General features: G+C 40.6%; 1 protein-coding gene across 1 annotated transcript in view; it reads left to right on the top strand.

The window, feature by feature from the left end:
* LOC124777666 overlaps positions 1 to 22435 on the top strand; it is a 206958-nt gene that overhangs the window by 143380 nt on the left and 41143 nt on the right. Inside the window, exon 3 of the mRNA XM_047253146.1 lies at positions 20928 to 21109. Within this exon, the coding sequence (XP_047109102.1) occupies positions 20928 to 21109 (182 nt within the window). The remainder of the gene's footprint in view (positions 1 to 20927; positions 21110 to 22435) is intronic.

Raw genomic sequence — 22435 nt, 5'->3', positions numbered from 1 at the left:
CCCTTTCCTGTGCTGATCATTGCTGGCATCAGTTGAAAGAGACACCATTTTAATTTATGTCTGATTTTGTCATGATGTGTCTTGAATAAATTTTCTCCACGAGTCTTGCCTGTAAATGATAATATTGCTAGCAGTTATTCCCTAACTGCTTTACTTTCAGTATCCAAAAACACATGAAGGTAGACATTTGTTCTTCATCAAGAATGCCGCACGATTAATGAGTTGCTATGATGTAGCAAGACATTTTCTGCAGAAGTTCAAGCAAACTACTTTTATTGTTAGCAGCCAAAATTCCACTTCATCTTGCGTTGCCAACAATGGAGTACCTTGAATTGCAGCAACAGCATCCTTTTTCTCTCTAAAAAGTGCCATGATCACTTCCAGCACACATTTTTTACTATCTGAGTCTGAAAATAGCTTCTACTGTTTATTAAATGACACACACACACACACACACACACACACACACACAAACAAAAAATTGCTACTTTGATAGTTTTTTCTTGTGTGCTTGTAGGGTGATTGACTTAGTAAGGGTGTGCTTTTTTAAAGGAAGCTAGATATGCTACTTTGATAGTTTTTTCTTGTGTGCTTGTAGGGTGATTGATTTAGTAAGGGTGTGCTTTTTTAAAGGAAGCTAGATATGCCTGGAGTTGTTTTTGATGAGCTGTAGTGTTGCTTTAAATTGGCACTTTTAGCATGAGAAACAGCTTTGTTACATATGAGGCAAACTGGAACAGCTTCAAGTCTATCAGGCTGTGTAAAACCATATTGTTCAGTCAACTCAATCAAAATATTCAAATTTTCACTATCAACTTTACATTACAGTAACAAAACAAATGAAGAACAGCTCCATATGAGATCACAGTACCTACTGATGAGGTAATGATAAAATCTGTTTGTTTTATTTAGATTCATTCTATGTAAAAATACCACCACCCAGTACAGAGCACATGCCAACACACCACAGAAGAGCTACTTCTGTGTCAAAGTGTATGTTGATGCACTGCGAAAGTGTCGCTTCCATGTTACATGTCGCTGCAGCCATGTACATGCACCTGAAAGAGAAAATTGTTATTTCACAATAAAGTTTCATAAAGGGTGTTAAGCTGTCATTCGAGTTACGAGCACAGAAATTGTGTTAAAATGAATATTCCGCTCTGATTAAAAAAGATTTCATAGGTCACCAGAGTTAGAGATCAATGTATAAAATTTCGTGTTCCATTAAATAAATTCTCGTGTTACCTTAAGGTGTACAGAGCTTTTATATGGATCAATATAACATGCTGTGCTGACAGGCCAGCATGCCCCCCTTCCCCTGCCACCTGCCCTGCACTGCACAGCATAGCAATTATGTATTTAATGTGCTTAATAACCATTCAGAACTCAAATCAGTCACACAGCTACTTGTAAAATACAATACAAGATACTAAGGTTTTTGTTGTGACAGTGCCACGACATTTAACAGTGCCGCCACGACAGTACACGCAAACGGCGATAGAGGCGCTCCGCAACTCGGCTGAGCGCGGGAGCGCCACCTAGCTACGAACGGCGCCGGCTGCATGTCACGGCACGGCAGTCGAATAAGAGATACTGAGTTTTTATCATGTAACCAGCTATTGTTTCATAGTGAGTGTGTTTGAATATCCACGCAATTATTGGTGATTAAAGGTTATAACACTTTTCGGCGACGAGGTCGGATATTTTCACTGCTTTGTGGATTTGTGTGTTCGTGACGGGGCAGACATGTAACAGCTTATGCAAGCACTCATTGAACAACAAATACAGCTGACGGCTGCTATTCAGGCACAACAAACACAGCTGACGGCTGCTATTCAGGCATTGTCGACGTCGCTTACTCATCGTATGTCTTCCTCTTCTCCGCCTCCATTCCCTCCTTACGACGAGGCCGCTGAAGACTGGGAGGATTATGAGAAGCGTTTGCAGCAACACTTCTTGGCTTTCGGCGTTGTCGACGCTCCTATGTGTAAGTAGTTATTTCTATCTTGGATTTCCCCACGGATCTATCAGCTGCTATCTCAGTTAGCCCCTCTGCGGGAACCTGCCTCTCTGTCCTTCCAAGAAATGTGTGACTTATTATCTAACTATTACCAAAAAAACACCCATGTCATTGCTGCCCGCGTGGCGTTCTACCAGTGTAGCCCCATCAATCTTACCAGGCTTGGGCGGCGGAACTACACGGTGTGAGTAGGGAATGTCAGTTTGTCACGGACACTCATCATGAGTCTTATGCTGATTCAATGGTTAGGGATGCTATTCTACAGCTTGCTCCTGATAAAGAAGTTCAGCAACGTGCCCTACAAGTGCCAAACCCGTCGTTGTCGGAAGTTCTAAGCATCGCTCAATCCTTTGAAGTGTCTCACGCTGCTGGCGCACAAATAGACATGTGGTGTGATGTAGGCGCTGTACAGTCAACTTTCGACATGGACAGTTTGCCTGTTTCACAGGAGAATGAAGATGTGGCGGCAGTTCACTCGCGTGAACAACGTCGCGTTGGACTGCAACGCTCGCAGCGAAAACAGCAACCACAGAAGCAGGTTCGTTCCGCACTTCCTTCTTGTCCACGTTGTTTCGTACAGCATGACAGGGTCGCGTGTCCAAAACGTTGGGCCACGGGTAATTCATGTAGGAAAAAAGGCCACATTGCTTCTGTGTGTCAGTCCCCTAAAGTTCCTGTCAACGAGGACGAGGCATTGGACATGGATGTTAACTGTGTGCTTTCTCAGACAAATAAGTTGTTTGTTACTGTTCGTGTTCTGGATAAAGACATTTGCATGCAAGTGGACACTGGCTCTGCAGTAACTCTCATTAATTCTCGCACGTATTTGGAGTTGGGCTCCCCTCCCTTGTCTCCAGTTACGCGAAATCTGAGAACTTATAATAAACAGAAAATTCCTATCAGTGGCCAGTTTGGTGCTTCCACTGCCTACAAGTCTGTTGTTAGGCCCCTCACATTTTATGTGGTGGATCATGCGGGCACTGAAAACCTGTTCGGTTATGATGCTTTCCAGCTGTTCGGGTTCTCCATTGATGATGATGTGCACCTCATATCTGAGGATATTCCGTATCAACAGCTGGATGGATTCTGTTCTGAATTTTCGTCCGTGTTCTGTGCTGGTCTGGGTTGTGCCAAGGATTTTGAAGCCCACATTACTCTTAAACCTACAGCTTGCCCTAAGTTTTTCTGGGCACGCCCTATTCCGGTGGCGTTGCGTGCACCTGTCAAGGCTGAGATAGACAGGTTAACAGCTCCAGGGATTCTCCTTCCTGTTACCTCCAGCGAATGGGCATCGCCAATCATGGTGGTTTCTAAACCAAACGGAAGTCTGCGATTGTGTGGTGATTTTAAAGCCACTGTCAACGCTCAGAGCCTCATTGACACTTATCCTCTTCCCCGTCCTGAGGAGTTATTTACCAAGCTCGCTGGGGGCCAGTTCTTTTCCAAACTTGACTTATCGGAGGCGTACCATCAGTTGCCGTTGGATGCTTCTTCCCAGGAATTTCTCGTCATCAACACTCCTTGTGGGTTGTATCAGTACCAGCGGTTACCATTTGGCGTCACTAGTGCGCCGGCCATTTTTCAGCGGTTTTTGGAACAGCTCATGGCTTCCGTTCCCAGCTGCATAAACTATCTGGATGACATTGTTGTCACGGGGGCCTCCACTGAGGAGCACCTTTGCAATTTGCATTCACTGTTTCGGGTTTTGCATTCGGCTGGGTTGAGGTGCCATCTGGACAAGTCACAGTTCTTCCAACCCTCCATTGTGTATCTTGGTTTCCACTTGTCCCGTGAGGGTATACGTCCTCTATGTCAGCGCGTTGCGGCCATTAACGCTCTACCCCGGCTGTCTACAGTCAAAGAACTTCAGGCGTTTCTAGGCAAGATTGCTTATTATCACAAATTCATTCCATCCGCAGCGGCGGTAGCTCATCCTCTGCATCAGCTGTTACACAAAAACGTCCCTTTCTGTTGGTCCGACGAGTGTGAGCAGGCTTTTGTCCGCCTGAAGGCTCATTTGCAGTCAGCGCCTTGTCTTGCCACATTCCGTCCAGGTCAGCACTTGGTTCTGGCGACTGACGCATCACAGTATGGCCTAGGGGCTGTTCTCGCCCATCAGTATGAGGATGGGTCGGAACGACCCATCGCCTATGCTTCCAAGATCCACAACGATGTGCAACGGCATTACTCTCAAATTGAAAAGGAGGCGCTCGCTATCATTTATGCTCTAAAAAAGTTCAGCGTTTTTTTGTATGGTTCTAAGTTTCACCTCATCACCGACCACAAGCCGCTGGTCTCTCTGTTCAGCCCATCGGCGTCGCTTCCGGATTAGGCAGCTCACCGCCTGCAATGTTGGGCCTTATACTTGTCTCGTTTTCACTATGAGATTCACTGTTGCCCCACAGCCCAGCACGCCAACACTGACACATTTTCGCGATTACCGATGGGCCCCGACCCAGTTTTCAATCGTGATGAACTACTCTGTTTCCACATTGATGAGGAAGAACGTTGTGCGGTCGAGGGTTTTCCACTTACAGGTTCGCAGGTCGCGTCGGCTACTGCGCGGGACCCAGTCCTGTGTCAGGTGATCGGTTTTGTTCAACGGGGTTGGCCGGACAGGACCCCGGGCCGGGCATCGGATCCCCTTCGCAATTACCATGCCTTGCGCCTTCATCTGTCTGTTCGTGATGGTGTTGTTCTTCTGGCCACGGATGGCGCATCTCCACGGGTCGTGGTGCCAGCCTCTCTTCGCAAAGATGTTCTCAAACTGTTGCATGAAGGCCATTGGGGTATTTCTTGGACTAAGTCCCTGGCCCGCAGGCACGTTTATTGGCCCAGTATTGATTTGGACATCGCCCAAATGGTTGCTGCGTGTGGTCTGTGTGCTCAACAACTGGCTGCACCTCGTACAATGCCCTCTCCGTGGCCTGATCCGGCGCAGCCATGGGAACGGGTGCATGCTGACTTTGCCGGCCCCTTCCTCGGTACTTATTGGCTACTGTTGATTGACGCCGTCTCGAAGTTACCGTTTGTTGTTCGATGTCCGTCGCCCACCACTGCGGCGACAATGCTGGCTTTGTCCAAAATCTTTGCGCTAGAAGGTCTTCCATCCACGATCGTCACGGACAATGGCCCTCAGTTCTCTTTGCAGGCCTTCCGTGATTTTTGTACTGGACAAGGGATTCATCATGTGACAGCACCGCCCTTCCATCCGCAATCGAATGGGGAGGTCGAGCGCCTTGTCCGCACTTTCAAAAGCCAGATGAAAAAATTCCTTAGTGATTTTTCCACAGATGACACTCTGCTGCAATTTCTGAGTTCTTATCGCTTCATGCCTCTGGGTGATCGCAGCCCTGCTGAACTCTCGCATGGCCGCCAACTGTGCACTCTACTGTACCTGCTTCAAGGCCTTGTGCTGTGTCCCCTAGTGCGGGAAAATACTCAGTGGGTGCCGACGTGTGGGCACGAGGGTATGGATCTCGCCCTAAATGGATTCCAGGGGTGGTCAAGGCTCTTCGCGGTTGCCGGCTTTGTGAAATACGTATGGACGACGGCATGGTTGTTCGCCATTACCACCAGATGCGCCCACGAGTCGTGGCCACGCTGGTGCCACTGCCCCTTCCTTCGCCTCCACCAGCCCGAGAAGCCAGTCCTGTCGCTGCTGCCGATCTACCGTACGTGTTGATGCAGCGGACGTTGCTACCGCTTCCGAGTACCCCGGAAACGGCCCCAGTCGCGACACTGCCTTCTCCGGGACCCATCTCGCTGGAGCACACCCCCAGGTCCACGACACCTATGGATGCTGCTCTGGAGTTTTCACCCATCATCTCGTCCAGGAGACACGTTCCACACACGAGCTTCCGTCCTGGACATTTTCGACCATACTCTCGTGTCTCTCCGCAGGATCTTCTCGGGGCCTCACAAGAGGCCATGGATGTCTCCGCACTGTCCATGTCTCCAAGGAAGTGAGTGTTTTTTTTTTCCACGGGGGGAAAAGTGTTGTGACAGTGCCACGACATTTAACAGTGCCGCCATTACAGTACGCGCAAATGGCGATAGAGGCGCTCCGCAACTCGGCTGAGCGCGGGAGCGCCACCTAGCTACGAACGGCGCTGGCCGCATGTCACGGCACGACAGTCGAATAAGAGATACTGAGTTGTTATCATGTAACCAGCTATTTTTTCTAAGTGAGTGTGTTTGAATATCCACGCAATTATTGGTGATTAAAGGTTATAACAGTTTTGCTCAAACATATTGTTATCAATAGAAAAATATTTTTTAAATAATTTACTTGAGTAATTTCAGAAAGTTTTTGTTGGTCTAGGTTGGTCTAGCTTTTGACCTTCAGTGGTCTGGACGTGGACCTGATCCACCATTGCTGACGGTGGCCCTAGCTGTACATATGGACAAAAATGTTCATTTGGTGAACATAATGTAGAAGGTGTTAAGTTGTAGGAGTATGAAATTTTGGTGTATTTCCTCTGGATTCCATGACACCAAGGCCTCCAACAAAAGGGATATGTTCCCTTCCTCACAAAGGATGCAATGCAAAAATGGGCACTTTCTTATTCCCCATGTTGATGTATCCAACAACATCCCTGAACATGAAGCCAGGGAACCTCTAGTACTATAACGTACAGCCTGTTCCAAACCCACACCATCTCTCTCTCCTCCCCCCTTTCCCTGATGCTTCCCACCCCCCTTCCAGAAGAATTGGTTTATGGAATTGTCATGTGACACGTGGTGTCCAATATCAGTGACAAACATGTCTTTCTCAAGATTGTAACCTGCTGGTCAGCTACTATGTGCTCCCGTTGTACTAGTATAAACTTGTTGTAATCCTCAGATAGATTATTAATTTAATATTATGTCAATTGCACAGCCAATAAAATAAAATTAAAAAAAAAAATCATTATGTAGGCCAGCTGTTCAGAACTTCAACCCCTTGTGAAGTGAAGGTTTGCAACCCACTTACGACAGACCACTAGAAGACATTGACATAACTCGAGTAATTATGCTTCAGCAAGATGTGTCTATATCTTCTTATGCTCGTTAATAATTGGGTTACAAACTCTAGCTTCCCAAAAGGTTGTTTAGTTTGCCATAGTTGACTTTCATTTAAGCATTTTTGTTTATTTTATTTTGTTGCTGTTTATTGTAAATGCCATGTAATCAACATCATAATACATCACCAGTAGATGTGACATCCTGGTAATGATACCACAAAGTGTATAATATGAAAGTATAGGAGTCATGCCAGGAGAATTCAGTGCTGGATGATGTAAACCCCCCCAGCACAAATTCTGATTGGTCAGTGTTAGTGACTGTGCAAGTGTGTGCCTAATAGTTAGGAAATAGAGGACCTTAAGGACTAGCCTGGTCCTCTTTGATTTTGTTCATACTTCTGAGATTAGAAGTTTAGTGTTTGGACATCAGTTATCTAAAGTATTACTACACACTTTTCAAAATAAACTAAAGAAAACACATTTATATGCTCTTTTTAAGTATGAAACACTTGTTGATTAAGAAATTTGACAGTAGCTCAGCATGTAACATAATTGGTTTGTATTCATAAAGCTGATGGTTCAAATCTCACTAGTAGCATACTTCCATTATTACTTTCTCTTTTAAAATTGATTTTTATTAAGAGTTGAAATTTTTAATATCAAATATTGAATCAACACTGCAGGAAAAGGCAGATTGCTACTTACCGTAAAGAAGAAATGTTAAGTTGCTGACAGGCACAATTAAAAGACACGCTTTCAGTCACATCCTTCATCAGTAAAGCACACACACAAGCAGGCACACCTCATGCACTCACGACTGCCAACTCCAGCATCTTGGGCCAGAATGCAACTGTCATGTGGGATGCAAGCAGCAATCAGGAGAGGGTGGAGAGGGAAATGGATAGTAGTGTACAGTTGGGGGAGAGAAATGAACAGTGCCTGGTGGAGTGTGCAGGGACCAGACTGTCAACAGGCGCAGTGTCACAAGGTTGTGGGGCAGGGAGGTGGGAGAAAAGGAGCAAAGAAGGAGAGGAGTGGGGGAAGATGGGTGAATGCATTGGCAGAGTGCTGCAAACAGTCATGGTAGGAGATGAGAATGGGGAGGAGATGATTGAACAGAAGGGTAGAAACTGTTGGGTGGAGGGTGTGGGTACAGTACGTTACCATAGGTTGTGGCCGGGATAATACAGGAGCAGAGAATGTGTTGTAAGGATAACTCCCATCTGCACAGTTCAGGAAAGTTGGTGATGGAGGGAAGGATCCAGATGGCTCGGATTGTGAAGCAGCCATTGTAACCAAGTGCGGTATGTACAAATGCATGTTGTGCCACAGGATGGTCTACTTTGCTCTTGTCAACAGTTTGGCAGTGGCTGTTCATTCTTGTGGACAGCTGGTTGGGAGCCGTACCAATATAAAAAACTGGGCAATGATTGCAGCAGAGCTGGTAAATGACATGGCTGCTGTCACAGGCAGCCCAGTGCCCGATAAAGTAGGATAAACTGTGACAGGACTGGAATAGGAGATGGTGGGCGGGTGGATTGGACGCGTTTTGCACCTGGGTCTTCCTTAGGAATATGATCCTTGTGGCAAGGATGTTGTTGAGGTTAGCTGGGCGACAGAACACCACTTTAGGAGGGGTGGGAAGTATCTTGGGTAGGATGTTCCTTGTTTCAGGACAGGATGTTAGGTAACCAAAGCCCTGGTGAGGGATGTGTTCCAGTCTGGGGTGGTACTGGGTGATGAAGGGGACACTCACTTGTGACTGGTTCTTGGGGGTGTTGGGAGATTGGGGGCATGAGGGGAAATGGCACGGGAGATCTGTTTGTGGACTAGATCTGGGAGATAGTGCCTGTCTGTGAAGGCCTTGGTGAGACCATCAACATACTAAGCAAGGGAGTTTTTGTTGCTACAGATATGCCATACCCATGTGGACAGGTTGTATGGGAGGACATTTTTGCTGTGAAAGGGATGACAGCTGCCAAGATGCAAGTATCATTGGTAGTCGGTGAGTTTAATGTGGGGAGAGGTGCGTATGGAGCCATCAGAGAGGAGGAGGTCAACATATAGAAAGATTGCACGCTGGGTTGAGGAGGATTGGAAATACCCTTCATGAAAAGTTTTTAAAAAATTAAAATTTAAATAAAATTCTGCAATCACATACAATTGCAATGGAAAACATACATGAGAAATTGAAATACCTCAAGTAAAGCCAATTTACTTGCAATTGATGTGGTCAGTAGTTCAGTAAGACAGTACAGTTAATAAGACAGAGGGCTATTCACTTTGTGTTTTGCTTAGCTTCAATGAAACTTGTGTTCTGCAGATATCACTTGTAACTCAGAAGTTTCTGCAATGATCAAAAAATGTTCTGTTTGGTTCTCTGGAGCCTTAAATCCAGTCTAAAGCAAATTGTTCAGTCAGTGTGAAATGGGTGCTCTTCACATTTTTAATGAAAGTGGAATACCATACTTACTAATCATAGTTGAGGCAATTATTTTTCTGAATATAAATAAATAGGACACTGAATGATCATCGTACAACACACCAATATGACCAACCAAGCATCAGATTACCTGTAATTTGACATTATAAAAATTAATCCAGTATAGTTTAGTTGCCACAATTTTAATTTTAATCAGTTACTGTACACTTCAAAACTTATGCCCTTTGACTCATATAGTTTTGAGAAGTATCCTTATTATGTTTAAGATTCTGATTTTTAAATTCCATTTATCATGAGACTATGCTTATGCTGACTTTCTGCCAGTACTGACAGTAATTTTGTCTTTGCAGTAATAATCTGACTTTAACAGCATCAACAAATAAGCGATACTAACAGTGTGAAAGGACAGATAGTGCTCACCACATAGATGAGGCACTGAGTGACAGACAGTCACAATGAGGAAAAAGCTGTTGTTTATTATCAGCTGTTGGACTAAGTCCATCAGACATAGACAAAATAACACACACACACACACACACACACACACAGAGAGAGAGAGAGAGAGAGAGAGAGAGAGAGAGAGAGAGAGAGAGAGAGCGCCATTGACATCTTCAGGCGCTAAGGTAGTAATTACAAAAGAAAATGATACCTGGTAAATGGATAGAGTACTGGCGTCAAACTTAGGACTGATCATCAAAACAAGAACATCCCGTCCCTCTTCATCACTCGTGGAACAAAGTTATGCACTGTAAGAATTACAGTACAAGTCACATGTTGAATGAATGACGAACTGTAAGGGTAGGAGAGAGTAAAGAAAAACTAATGCCCAAACAGGCCACAGTTATTAAGGTTTGATAAGTATTTTGTTGATTTCACACTGTGGAAGAAATCAAAACCACCTCCTCCATGAAACTGACCGAAAAGCAGCAATGCCTGTGTTTTAACTCCTGTTGAATGCCCTGATTATTTCTGCTGACTGATGACCATAGATGTTAAGTCCCATAGTGCTCAGAGCCTCAGAGCCATTTCTGCTGACAGTATTATGTTTAGTAAGCCCAAATTGTCTTACAGCTACTAATTCAACTCTCAGCTCTCAACTCTATCAACAAAGTTAATTAAGGCATGTTCTTGTGATTTTAGTACAATTCTTAGTTACTTGTGTAACCAGTCAGTTATAACAGGGACATTTCCTGACTGGCTAAAATATGCAGATGTTAAGCCTCTATTCAAGAAAGGGGATAAAGAGATACCATCAAACTACAGACCGATTTCACTTTTGCCAGCATTCTCAAAAATTTTAGAAAAAGTAATGTACAGGCAGCTTCTCAACCATCTGAGCACAAATAACATATTATCAAGAACACAGTTTGGATTTCTGAAGGGTTCTGATTTCGAGAAGGCTATTTACACCTACAGTGAAAATGTACTTAATTCATTAAATAACAAACTACAAGCAGCAGGTATTTTCTGTGATTTGTCAAAGGCATTTGATTGTGTGAACCACAACATCCTTTTAAATAAATTAGAATTCTATGGCGTCACGGGCAGTGCTGCAAAATGGTTCAAGTCATATCTCGCCAACAGGAAACAAAGGGTGTCAGTGCAAGGGACTAGTGAATGAAGTCATCAGTCATCATCAGAATGGGAAGAAATTACATGTGTTGTCCCACAAGGATCCATCTTAGGGCCATTGCTTTTTCCTTGTCTACATTAATGATCTCTCATCAGTTACACTGCCAGAAGCAGAGTTTGTTTTGTTTGCAGATGACGCAAGTATTGCAATAAATAGTATGTCGAGTGTAGTTCTAGAAAGATCTGCTAATGATATTTTCATGGATATTAATAAATGGTTTAAAGCCAACTCATTGACATTAAACTTTGAAAAGACTCACTACATGCAATTCAGAACCTGTAAGAGGTTTCCACCCAGCATATGCATAAAGTCTGAAGAAGAGCAGATAGAAGAGGTTGACAGTCTTAAATTCCTGGGATTACAACTTGATAATAAATTCAGTTGGGAGGAGCACACCACAGAACTGCAGAAATGCCTTAACAAATCTGTATTTGCAATTCGAGTGTTAGCAGACATAGGTGATATAAAAATGCAAAAGCTTGCATACTTTGCCTACTTTCATTCCATAATGTCATATGGTATAATATTTTGGGGTAACTCTTCAAGTCAAACAAAAGTTTTCAGAGTCCAAAAGCATGTAATACGTATTATTTGTGGAGTAAATTCACGGACGTCATGTAGAAACCTCTTCAAAGAACTGGGTATACTAACCACTGCCTCTCAGTATATTTACTCCTTAATGAAATTTGTCCTAAATAATATATCTCTTTTTCCAACAAACAGCTCAGTTCATACATACAATACCAGGAACAAAAATTATCTGCACAAGGACTTAAAAGCACTTACTTTAGTTCAAAAAGGGGTCCACTACTCAGGAACACTCATCTTCAATAATTTGCCAGCAAACATAAAAAATTTAGTTACAAATAAAGATCAGTTTAAAAGGAGCCTGAAAGACTTACTAGTGGCCAACTCCTTCTTCTCCATTGACGAATTTTTTAATAGAAACAAATGATGTATTGTATATATTCATACTATTAGTATTGTTATTTCAGCTTTAAAAAAAAAAATGGCATGTTCCACATCCACGAGGATCTCCTCAGCACGGATCTATGGAACGAAAACTAATCTAATCTAATCAAGCTTTTTTTGTACATTTGCCATTGGGACATATTCCAGTGCACTTTATTTCTTAAAAACTGACATATCTACTTCCTTCTTACCATCAACCTGTGTAAAATATTTGTGGTTTAAAATCAGTATGTCTGCATGCAGCTTAAAGTATGATAATATTTTATTTGAGAAGCTCAGATTATTGTTGTACTAGGAGTACAATTTCTGGATAACTTTTCTTTATCTTTATCATCTTCATCATCGTACAATTCTGTTTCACAGGTGCTCTTAATGAGGGGGACTGATGGCCTCAGATGTTAAGTCCCATAGTGCTCAGAGCCATTTGAACCATTTGTTAATAAGGGATGGTGGTTGTTGTTGAAACAGCTGGTTTGCAGTCTAAGTTAACCTGACTGTTAAAACGGCTCAAAATAAACAGTTTTCAGAACAACCAAAATGTAGACTTTGAATAAAGGAGTAGGAGATCTCAACCAATATGGGGTTAAAATTGTGGCGGAACTTGGTCTCATTATCTTCAGCAAAGATGGTGAAGATAAAAGGGATGGGCACAGAGACAGCACGAGAGTGCGATTTCACAAGTGGATGACTTTCCTCCATTGTCACCTGTGGAATGCATCAGTTTCCACCATGAGGCACCATAAAATTAAGGGTTCACTTATTATCCCAAGTCAATAACATGTCAATAATGATATAGGTATATCAATTAAATTTGTGTTCTTTTCTTTGTGGATTTTTCTCCTTACACTACCGCTCAATCTCTCTTCTGACAGTTCTATCAAAAATTTTTGAGAAAGTAATGTATTCAAGAGTAGCCTCCCATATTTGTAAAAATAAAGTACTAACAAAATGTCAGTTTGGTTTTCAGAAAGGCTTTTCAACAGAAAATGCTATATACGCTTTCACTGATCAAATATTAAATGGTCTGAATAGCCGGACATCACCCATTGGTATTTTTTGTGATCTCTCAAAGGCCTTTGATTGTGTAAATCATGGAATTCTTTTAGATAAGCTAAATCATTATGGTTTGAATGGGGCAGTGCACAGATGGTTTAATTCACACTTAACTGGAAGAATGCAGAAAGTTGAAATAAGTGGTTTGTGTAATGTTAAAACAACAGCTGATTCCTCAAACTGGGGGGCTATCAAGTACGGGACCCCACAGGGTTCAGTCTTAGGTCCTTTACTATTCTTGATATACATTAATGACTTACCATTCCACATTGATGAAGATGCAAAGTTAGTTCTTTTTGCTGATGATACAAGTATAGTAATAACATCCGAAAACCAAGAACTAAGTGATGTAATTGTAAATGATGTTTTTCACAAAATTATTAAGTGGTTCTCAGCAAACGGACTCTCTTTAAATTTTGATAAAACACAGTATATACAGTTCCGTACGGTAAATGGCACAACTCCAGTAATAAATATAGACTTTGAGCAGAAGTCTGCAGCTAAGGTAGAATTTTCAAAATTTTTAGGTGTGTCCATTGATGAGAGGTTAAACTGGAAGCAACACATTGATGGTCTGCTGAAACGTCTGAGTTCAGCTACGTATGCTATTAGGGTTATTGCAAATTTTGGTGATAAGAATCTCAGTAAATTAGCTTACTATGCCTGCTTTCATTTACTGCTTTCATTTACTGCTTTCATACGGCGTCATATTCTGGGGTAATTCATCATTGAGTAGAAAAGTATTCATTGCTCAAAAACGTGTAATCAGAATAATTGCTGGAGCCCACCCACGGTCATCCTGCAGACATCTATTTAAAGATCTAGGGATCCTCACAGCAACCTCACAGTATATATATTCACTTGTGAAATTTGTTGGTAATAATCCAACCCAGTTCAGAAGTAATAGCAGTATGCATAGCTGTAACACCAGGAGAAAGGACGATCTTCAATACGCAGGGTTAAATCTGACTTTGGCACAGAAAGGGGTAAATTATGCTGCCACAAAAGTCTTTGGTCACCTACCAAACAGCATCAAAAGCCTGACAGATAGCCAACTAACATTTAAAAATAAATTAAAAGAATTTATAGATGACAACTCCTACTCATTGGCTGAATTTTTAGATATAAATTAAGGGAAAAAAAACCTTAAACATTAGTGTCATGCAATATTTTGTTTAATTTAATATCTTGTACAGACATCTTTTATTAACCTGACACATTCCACATCATTACGAAGTGTCGTATTCATGATCTATGGAACAAGTATTAATCTAATCTAATCTAACATGATATCGAAAGTTTGTTGTACCTCCTCCAGTTTCTAATCTTTTAAAGCAAATGGAGCATTGTACTTTAGTGCTACCGTACTTTGTAAAATATTTCCAAACTAGGGGTCTGCAATACAACTGAAGTCCAAGGACAATAACGAGATACTAACAGGGGGCTAGGAGGGGCAAGTCTTCCACACTGCATGTACTTGCATTCCATGTAACAGACCATGCCACATGATGACAGATATGTCGTTGCCTCAGCAATGTTGTATTAATTGTTATGTGTTTGTTCCTAGTTTCTGCATTGTTATTAAAATAAGCTACTCGGTTTTCCCATTGTCTATAATAAATCAATATTCCAAAGGAATGGAATTTTTGTATTAACAAACATTACTCTTTTTTTTTAAAAAAAAGATCTATTTAAAAACCAAACATTTTAGCACTGCCGTTAAGGCAAATTGATATGTCTTTTTTTAAACTAGTTATTACATGTCCAACCAATGGATTCTGGGTCTTCCTACAGGACATTTTCTTACACATTAAGGAGTAACTTTCAGAGATGAAATAGGGAAGGCAGTAGAGGGTCACATAAGAAACAAGACACATTAGAAATCCATGGATAACACAGGAAATACTGCAGTTAATTGGCGAAAGGAGAAACTTTTGGAACACAGCAAATGAAGCAGTGCAGGAGATACATTCTAAAAAATGTGAAATAGACAGAAAGTGCAAAATGGCAAAACACAAATAGCTAGAGGACAGATGTAAGGCTGTAGAACCATACCTAACTAGGAGAGAGATATATGCTCCCTACAGTAAAGCTAAAGAGACATTTGGAGAAAAGGAAAGCACCCATATGAATATCAAGAGCTCAGATCGTAAGCCAGTACTATGTAGAGAAGGGAAAACACAGAGGCGGAAGGAAAATATAAATGGTTGAAATAGGGGAAACAGACTTCAAGACAGTATTCTGCACTGTCTGGTCACATTAATATGACCATCTGGCAAAAATTTGAATAACCACCTTTTGCAGTGTGGACAGCTGCAAGACACGCAAACAGGGAGTCAGTGAGGTTCTGGAAGGTACCAATGGGGATGTGGAGCCATGCCAACTGCAGTGCTGTGGGCAGCTGCAGTAGGTTTCTCAGTTGACAGTCTGTGGCATGAACAGCCTAATCAAGGTGGTCCCACAGATTTTCAATTGGGTTTAAATCTGGCGAGTTTGATAGCCAGGCGAGTACAGTCAACTCAACCTAGTGCTATTCGAACCAAATATATACAGTGTAAGCTGTGTGGTAAGTTGCATTGTCATGCTGGTAGATGCCATTGTGTTGAGGAAAAACGAACTGCATTTAGGGGTGAACATGGTCCTCAAGAACAGATGTGTACTTGTGTCGATTAATTCTGCCTTCCAGAATGATGAGATCACCTGGTGAATGCCCTCCAGCATGATTCCCTCTGACAATTGTTGCAGAGTGTTTGCTTTCAGATGTTTTACATCATAGCTGCTAATGGTCTCCTGTCCAATGGAGCATAGAACATCCAGTCATGATATTGGTACGAAAAGTTCAATCTTCACCACCAATAGACAGCAGTCAGCATAGTTGCATGAAACAGGTGCCTAATGTGGATGTCCATAAGCAGTAACATTCACTAAAGTCATCGAGAAGACACAGTTAATAGCCCTGTTGGTTCATCTGAGTGGTCAGTTGCTCAACAGTTGCACATGTATTAACCCGTCCACATCTCAGCAGCTGTTGGTGGCCCTGTGACCTATGGCCTGTGCGGCACCACATTTGCCTTGGCACCAGTTTTGAATATTGCCATTTTGCCATGCATGGTATACTTTAACCATGGTGGCAGACAAACAGTTTACAAACCTATCTGTTTCAGAAATGCTTCCACCCTTGGCCTGAAAGCCAGTGACGACCCACTTTTGGACATCAGATAAATCGCTCTGTTTCCGCATTACAAAGATGACTGCACTGTTTTTCACATCCCCCCCCCCCCCCAAATTCGTTTTATATAACACCCATTGCTAGTGCTGCCACCTGCTGTCTGTGACTGGTTGTTGCAGGTTGAAATTGAACATGGACATGGTCACATTAATGTGACTGGACCTTGTAGAAAGAGAAGAGGAACTAGATGAAAATGAGATGAGTGAAATATTACTGTGAGAAGAATTTGGTGAAGCATTGAAAGATGTAAGTGGAAAGAAGCACCCTGAGGTAGATAACATTCCCGTAGAATTGCAGAAATCATTGAGTGACACAGCCATGACAAAATTATTCCACCAGGTGTGCAAGGTTTATGATAAAGGCGAAATATCCTCAGATGTGAGGAAGAATGTAATAATGCCAATTCCAGGTTTGAATACTAGAGAACAATCGGTTTAGTAAGTCATGGTTGCAAAATATTTACAAGAATTATTTACAATAGAATGGGAAAGGTGATAGATGTCTACCTCGGTGAATATCAGTTTGGATTCTGGAGAAGTATAGGAATACATGAGGCAATACTGATCTTGCAGCTTATCTTAGAAGGTAGATTGAAGAAAGGCAAACCTATGTTTATAGCAAACGTAGACTTAGAAAATGCTTTTGACAATGATGAGTGGAATACAGTCTTTGAAATTCTGAAGGCAGCAAGGGTGAAATGCAGGTTGCAAAAAGTTATCTGCAACTGGTAGAGAAAGCAGACAGTAGTTATAAGAATCAGAGGGTATGAAAGGGAAGCAGTAGTTGAGAAGGGAGTCAGACTGGGTTGTAGCCTATCCCTGCTGTTATTCAATCTGCACATTAAGCAAGCTTTGAAGAAAACTGAGGAGAAATTTGGAAAGGGAATTAAAGTTCAGGGATGCGAAATAAAAATATTGAGGATTGCTGATCACATTGTAATTCTGTAAGAGACTCCAAAGGACTTTGAAGCACATTTGAACAGAATGGACAATATCTTGAGCATAGTTTATGATATGAACACATCAAAAGTAAAAACAAGGGTAATGTAATATAGTCAAATTAAATTGAGCAATGCTGAGAGGATTAGGTTAGGAAATGAGACATTAAAAGTTTTGCTGCGTGGGAAGCAAAAAAACTGATGATAGCTGAAATAGAGTGGATATAAAATGCAGACTGATAATATCAAGAAAAACATTTCTAAAAAAGCGGAAGTTAACATTTAATGTGAATTTAAATGCAAGGAAGTCTCTTCTGAAAGAATTTGTCTGGAGTTTAGCCTTATATGGAAGTGAAAAAGTGGACAATAAGCAGTCCAGAGAAAAGACAATAGAAGCTGTTGAAATGTGATGCTATAGAAGAAGCTCAAGATTTAATGGGGAAGATCAAACAACAAATGAGGAAGTACACTTGAGTAAATAAGGTATCAGTTGATAGGACACATCCTGAGGCATCAAGGAATTGTCAGTTTGGCAATGAAAGGAAATGTGTATGGTACAAATTGTAAGAGACCAAAGCTTGAGTACAATAACAGATTCAAAGGGATGTAGGGTGCAGTAGCTACACAAAGGTGAAAAGACTTTGCATAAGATTGACTAACACGGAGAGCTGCATCAAACTAAACTTCAGACTTAAGAGAGTGGCAGCAACATCAACAATATCATTTGTACATCAACACATAAAGGAGGTTGCTGTCATTACTAAGGAACTATTTTTTGTGATGCAACTGTTCCAAACTTGAACTATGTCTTACATTGTGACAAGTTTTATCAGAATCTTCAATTCATTGACAGTGGATGAGTAGTGCTTCACAAAAATCTTGTGTATCAAGTCCGAGAAAAAAATGTTAGACTGACACTGCAAGTATGTTGTTACTATGTTCAGTTAGTGGAATCACCTTCAAAATAGGACACATTAGAATTGCATTGTTCTTTCCCCTGCTCAAGATTTTTGTACAGATGCTTTCCCATTAGACAACACAGCTGCTCCACCGTTTTTGCCGTCCAGTGGAGTATGAAAACATTTTTGTAGTAAACTGCTAGTCCTCGGAGACAGAATTGATCGATTTTGTTGAAATATTTACAGCATAAGGGAAAAGTTCTAGGAAAAAATAGTTGTGCACTAATACACAATGATGAATAGTTTAACTAGTCTTTTATTTTGTGTTGAGGTAGCATATTTTATTGGTAATTAAGTTAATGTATGTTACATACTCTGAAATACCCTTTTTCATGAATACGTGTTCCTATGCAGATAATTATGAAATCTGCCATTTTAAGGCAGAATTTCTGTTTGGCTGACCCACTGTGTTTATGACTGTAATTAGACATTTGTATTTGTTGCTTCCTCCTAATTACTTGTGTCTGCCCTTTGACTTATGATTCAAGAGTGACACACTTTTTTTCCTATCTCTGTCACTTTTTGTTCCTAACTCTGTCACTTTTTTGCACCTGTCTCTCATTTTTCTCTTAGCTCATGGCTTCCCCTTCTGACTTTTGAGTTTCTGAAATGTAGTTTTAATTGACTCAAGTATTATTCTAAATAGCTAATGAAAACCTGTACTTATTGCAATTCTGTCTGATGATCTATTTGTATGTGTCTTACATTATAAATTGATTTGTAATCATTGAGGGGTGTCTGGCTGTTGTTTTTAGGTTAGTAATATGTCAGTAGTTGTTTACCATTTTCAGCCACAGTATTTTTCTGTTTATGTCCAATGCATTTTGGAGCTACAGCTTAATTTTCAAGAACTATTTTTTCACCTTCACATAGCAGTAAAAGAAACAGTTGTTAATTTTATTATGAAGGTGTCTGAGATGGAGTGAAACAGAGAAACAATATATTGTCTAAAGATTGTGTGCTATTTTTGAGATTTTTCTAATCTATGTCTCTTTCATCAATTGCATCTTTTTCAGCTTCTTTCTCTAACATAAATTTACTATAGCAACTTTTCACTTTCGATTTTCATTTCGATGTTTTTTAATGTGTTATACGTGGCAGGTTTCCTATGTTTTATTATTTTGCTTTAGTCAGTTCCATTTCATTTTCTTTCTTTCAGGTCGTTCAGTTTTCTACCTCCAGCTTAAAAACTTCTCCATGCCTTACCACTGTCACCATAACTCATTTGAACTGTGGATTTCATATGAAATAAGAAACTTTGTATTTCTTATGTAATAAGAATCTGTTTTATTAATATAAGCACTGACTGAATGGCTGGCAACTGTTCACCTTTCAGAAAAAATGCTGAGTGGCAGATAAGCACTTATAAAGCAGATTACTGATCTGTTGTTCAGAGAAGGAAGCTTAGACAGATGAATGTACATATGCTTTGAATGCTACAGCATGAGCAGTGGTTTAGAATGAGAACCACAAGAAGGCATGCTCATGAAAACGTATTTGCTTTCAGCTGCTACTTCATATCTTTTAACTTACGAATACAGTCTCACACCTGTGTCCCTAATGTCAAGTCCTCTTATCTATGCCATGAAAGAAGGAACTGACAGTCTCTATTACATCCTAAGGAACTGACAGTCTCTATTACATCCTACAGTCTTCCAAATCTTGATGGCATCAACTTCCAGTACCCCTACCTCTCTAATCTCCTGTCATTGCTCTCTCGATCATCTGTTCCTTTTCTGTTTTCTTTCTCTGTCATGTGAACGTGAGACTACTCATTTGCCTTTCCTCCTTTATCATATACAATTATATTTACTTTTTATGTAGTTTCTTTGATCTTTTCTTCATCCTACTTTGTGTCCAACCTCCCTTTCTGGTTTCCTCTTTCTTGATGCCTCCGTACTCGAAACATCTACACTTGTCCTGTCCATAAAATATCCCTGCCTTCAGTTAGTTCTGGAAACTGTCCCGTATTTGTGTCACTTCGTTGCCCCCTGTCTTAGTCTCCCCCACACTTCATCCCTGCATCATTTTTGTGGTCTAGGCTAGCACTATCCCAGTAATGTTGTGAGATCAGAATCATGTATGAATGTATAAACTTTGTCCAATGAAGAGAGTTCAAAAGCCTAAGAAAATAGTTATTTCTGCCAAAACATTTCCTAATGTTCTTTTAAATTATACTTATTTGGCTTTCAGCTTCTCAGGATATCTTCAGGTGACAACCAGTTCAGTTGTCACCAGAAGATGATAACAAGAGGCCGAAAGCCAGTTCATATTAAGTAAATGTAATTTGCAGAACATTAGGAAGTGGTTTCCTTTGTAATACTACTATCATGTTCTACCAAGCACCAACAGAAAATTCAGTTAATGTTATATTTGTCATTCATCTTTTCATGTCTTAAGGTACGTGATGACATGTCCTCTCAATCATTGTTGTCATTACATACAGAAATTTAATTATTATAAGTTCATTATTATTGAGTTTCTCACATAGCCATTGAAAATATCGTGGAACTCAGCTAACATCAGTTGTGAACTGTAAATATGTTACACATTATACTGTTTCTACATGGGGATTGCATTTTCTCCGTTTATACTTACTGATGTATGAAATTTTATTTGCCCAGTTTATATTGGTTTGTTTCTGCACTTTAGTCTAGTTAATTTTGCAATTTCAGGGCCATTCTTTGAAGATGAATTCCACCTTTAATGCTTTTCAGCTCAGGACTGTTCCTGAGATTGGTACTAAAATGAAGTCTTCAAAAATAATAAAAAAATTCTCACTTCATGATGATACTTGGGAATATTGGGGTTTCTTTTTGCCAAAAGGATCTGCTATAAATGTAACACTTTGCTCAAGGTCAGTAATATTTCATTTGCATTAAAGTTTCTAATCACTATGAATCTTACTTCTTTCAAATGAAAACAAATGCCACCCAGAAATTCATTTTAACAATATTCTAAATTAAGTTATTTTTGACTATATAACTTAAGGACAACATACCAGAGTCTTGGAATTGAAAATACCACCTGTATATGTGATATTTGCTGCAAATGCTCTTTTACATATTATCTGCAGTACTCTCTCTCATCTCAGTGTAGTCATACCACTGTTTCGCTATAGTGAACCCAGTGACCTTTCATTCAACTTTGTTTGTATTTTTGCGCTATGCCAAGCTCCATTTTCTCTTTGGTATCAACTAATGAAATATTACCATTTATTTTAATTTCATGGATTAGTTTACATTTTCACATCTGCTTTGTGCCGTTTTCTCTAGTGTGGGGCTATTATTGTTTTGATCAATTTAAGTTTATCATCTTTCACTGTTAAGCTTTATTTGTACTATTATATCAGAGTAAATACAAAGTACTGTAACAGATTATTAAACAAATCCTATATAGTGCTTCCCAAAATACAAGTAGTTATGTGTAAACAAGTATGAAAATCTCATGGATTTTGTGATGTTGATGCCTAACTCAGCTGTTATTGCTAACTTACTGTGTAGTATGAAAAACTGCAGTTATGGATAATTAAGACACATTTGTTACCCACAAGTGGTTTGACATGGCTGTAAGCAATAAAATGAAGCTTACTGGCCTACGTGGTATCAGGAGAGTAGAAAGCATGATCCCTCCATACAGAATAATCACAGGAAACTATCTACATACTGAATAAAGGGGCACACACAACTTAATATAATGGCAGTTAGGAAATAGGGGAGTGTGATTATTCTCGGACATTTGTGCTGAACACAGCAACTGAACATGTACTTCTGAATAGTTACTTTGTTAAGATATGTTTACATGGGCAACAGAAATAGATTATTGTTGACAGTACTGCTGGCCATACAAATTGCAGCCACATGTCAATAACATTTCTGGCAACTGCTGCTTGTGAATGTTTGCAACAGTACACTTCAGGGCCAGTAGTGTTTATATGGGTCACATTATTTCTGCAGAATAGATAAAAGTTAGGCACTGGAACTGAGTATAGCTCTCCTGTATTTGCATTACACCAAGTTTTGCAACCTGCTTGGGGCCCTTCAGTTTTTGGCTGCTGGTAATTCATACAAAAGTTTGATATCACTCTTTAAAATTTGCTCAAATGGCTCTAAGCACTCGACTTAACATCTGAGGTCACCAGTCGCCCTTCAAAATTTGCCTCTCACTGATAAGCCTCTTGGTA

Source organism: Schistocerca piceifrons, chromosome 2, assembly GCF_021461385.2.
Source record: "Schistocerca piceifrons isolate TAMUIC-IGC-003096 chromosome 2, iqSchPice1.1, whole genome shotgun sequence".
Taxonomy (NCBI): domain Eukaryota; kingdom Metazoa; phylum Arthropoda; class Insecta; order Orthoptera; family Acrididae; genus Schistocerca; species Schistocerca piceifrons.
This window is presented reverse-complemented; position numbering and strand designations above follow the sequence as displayed.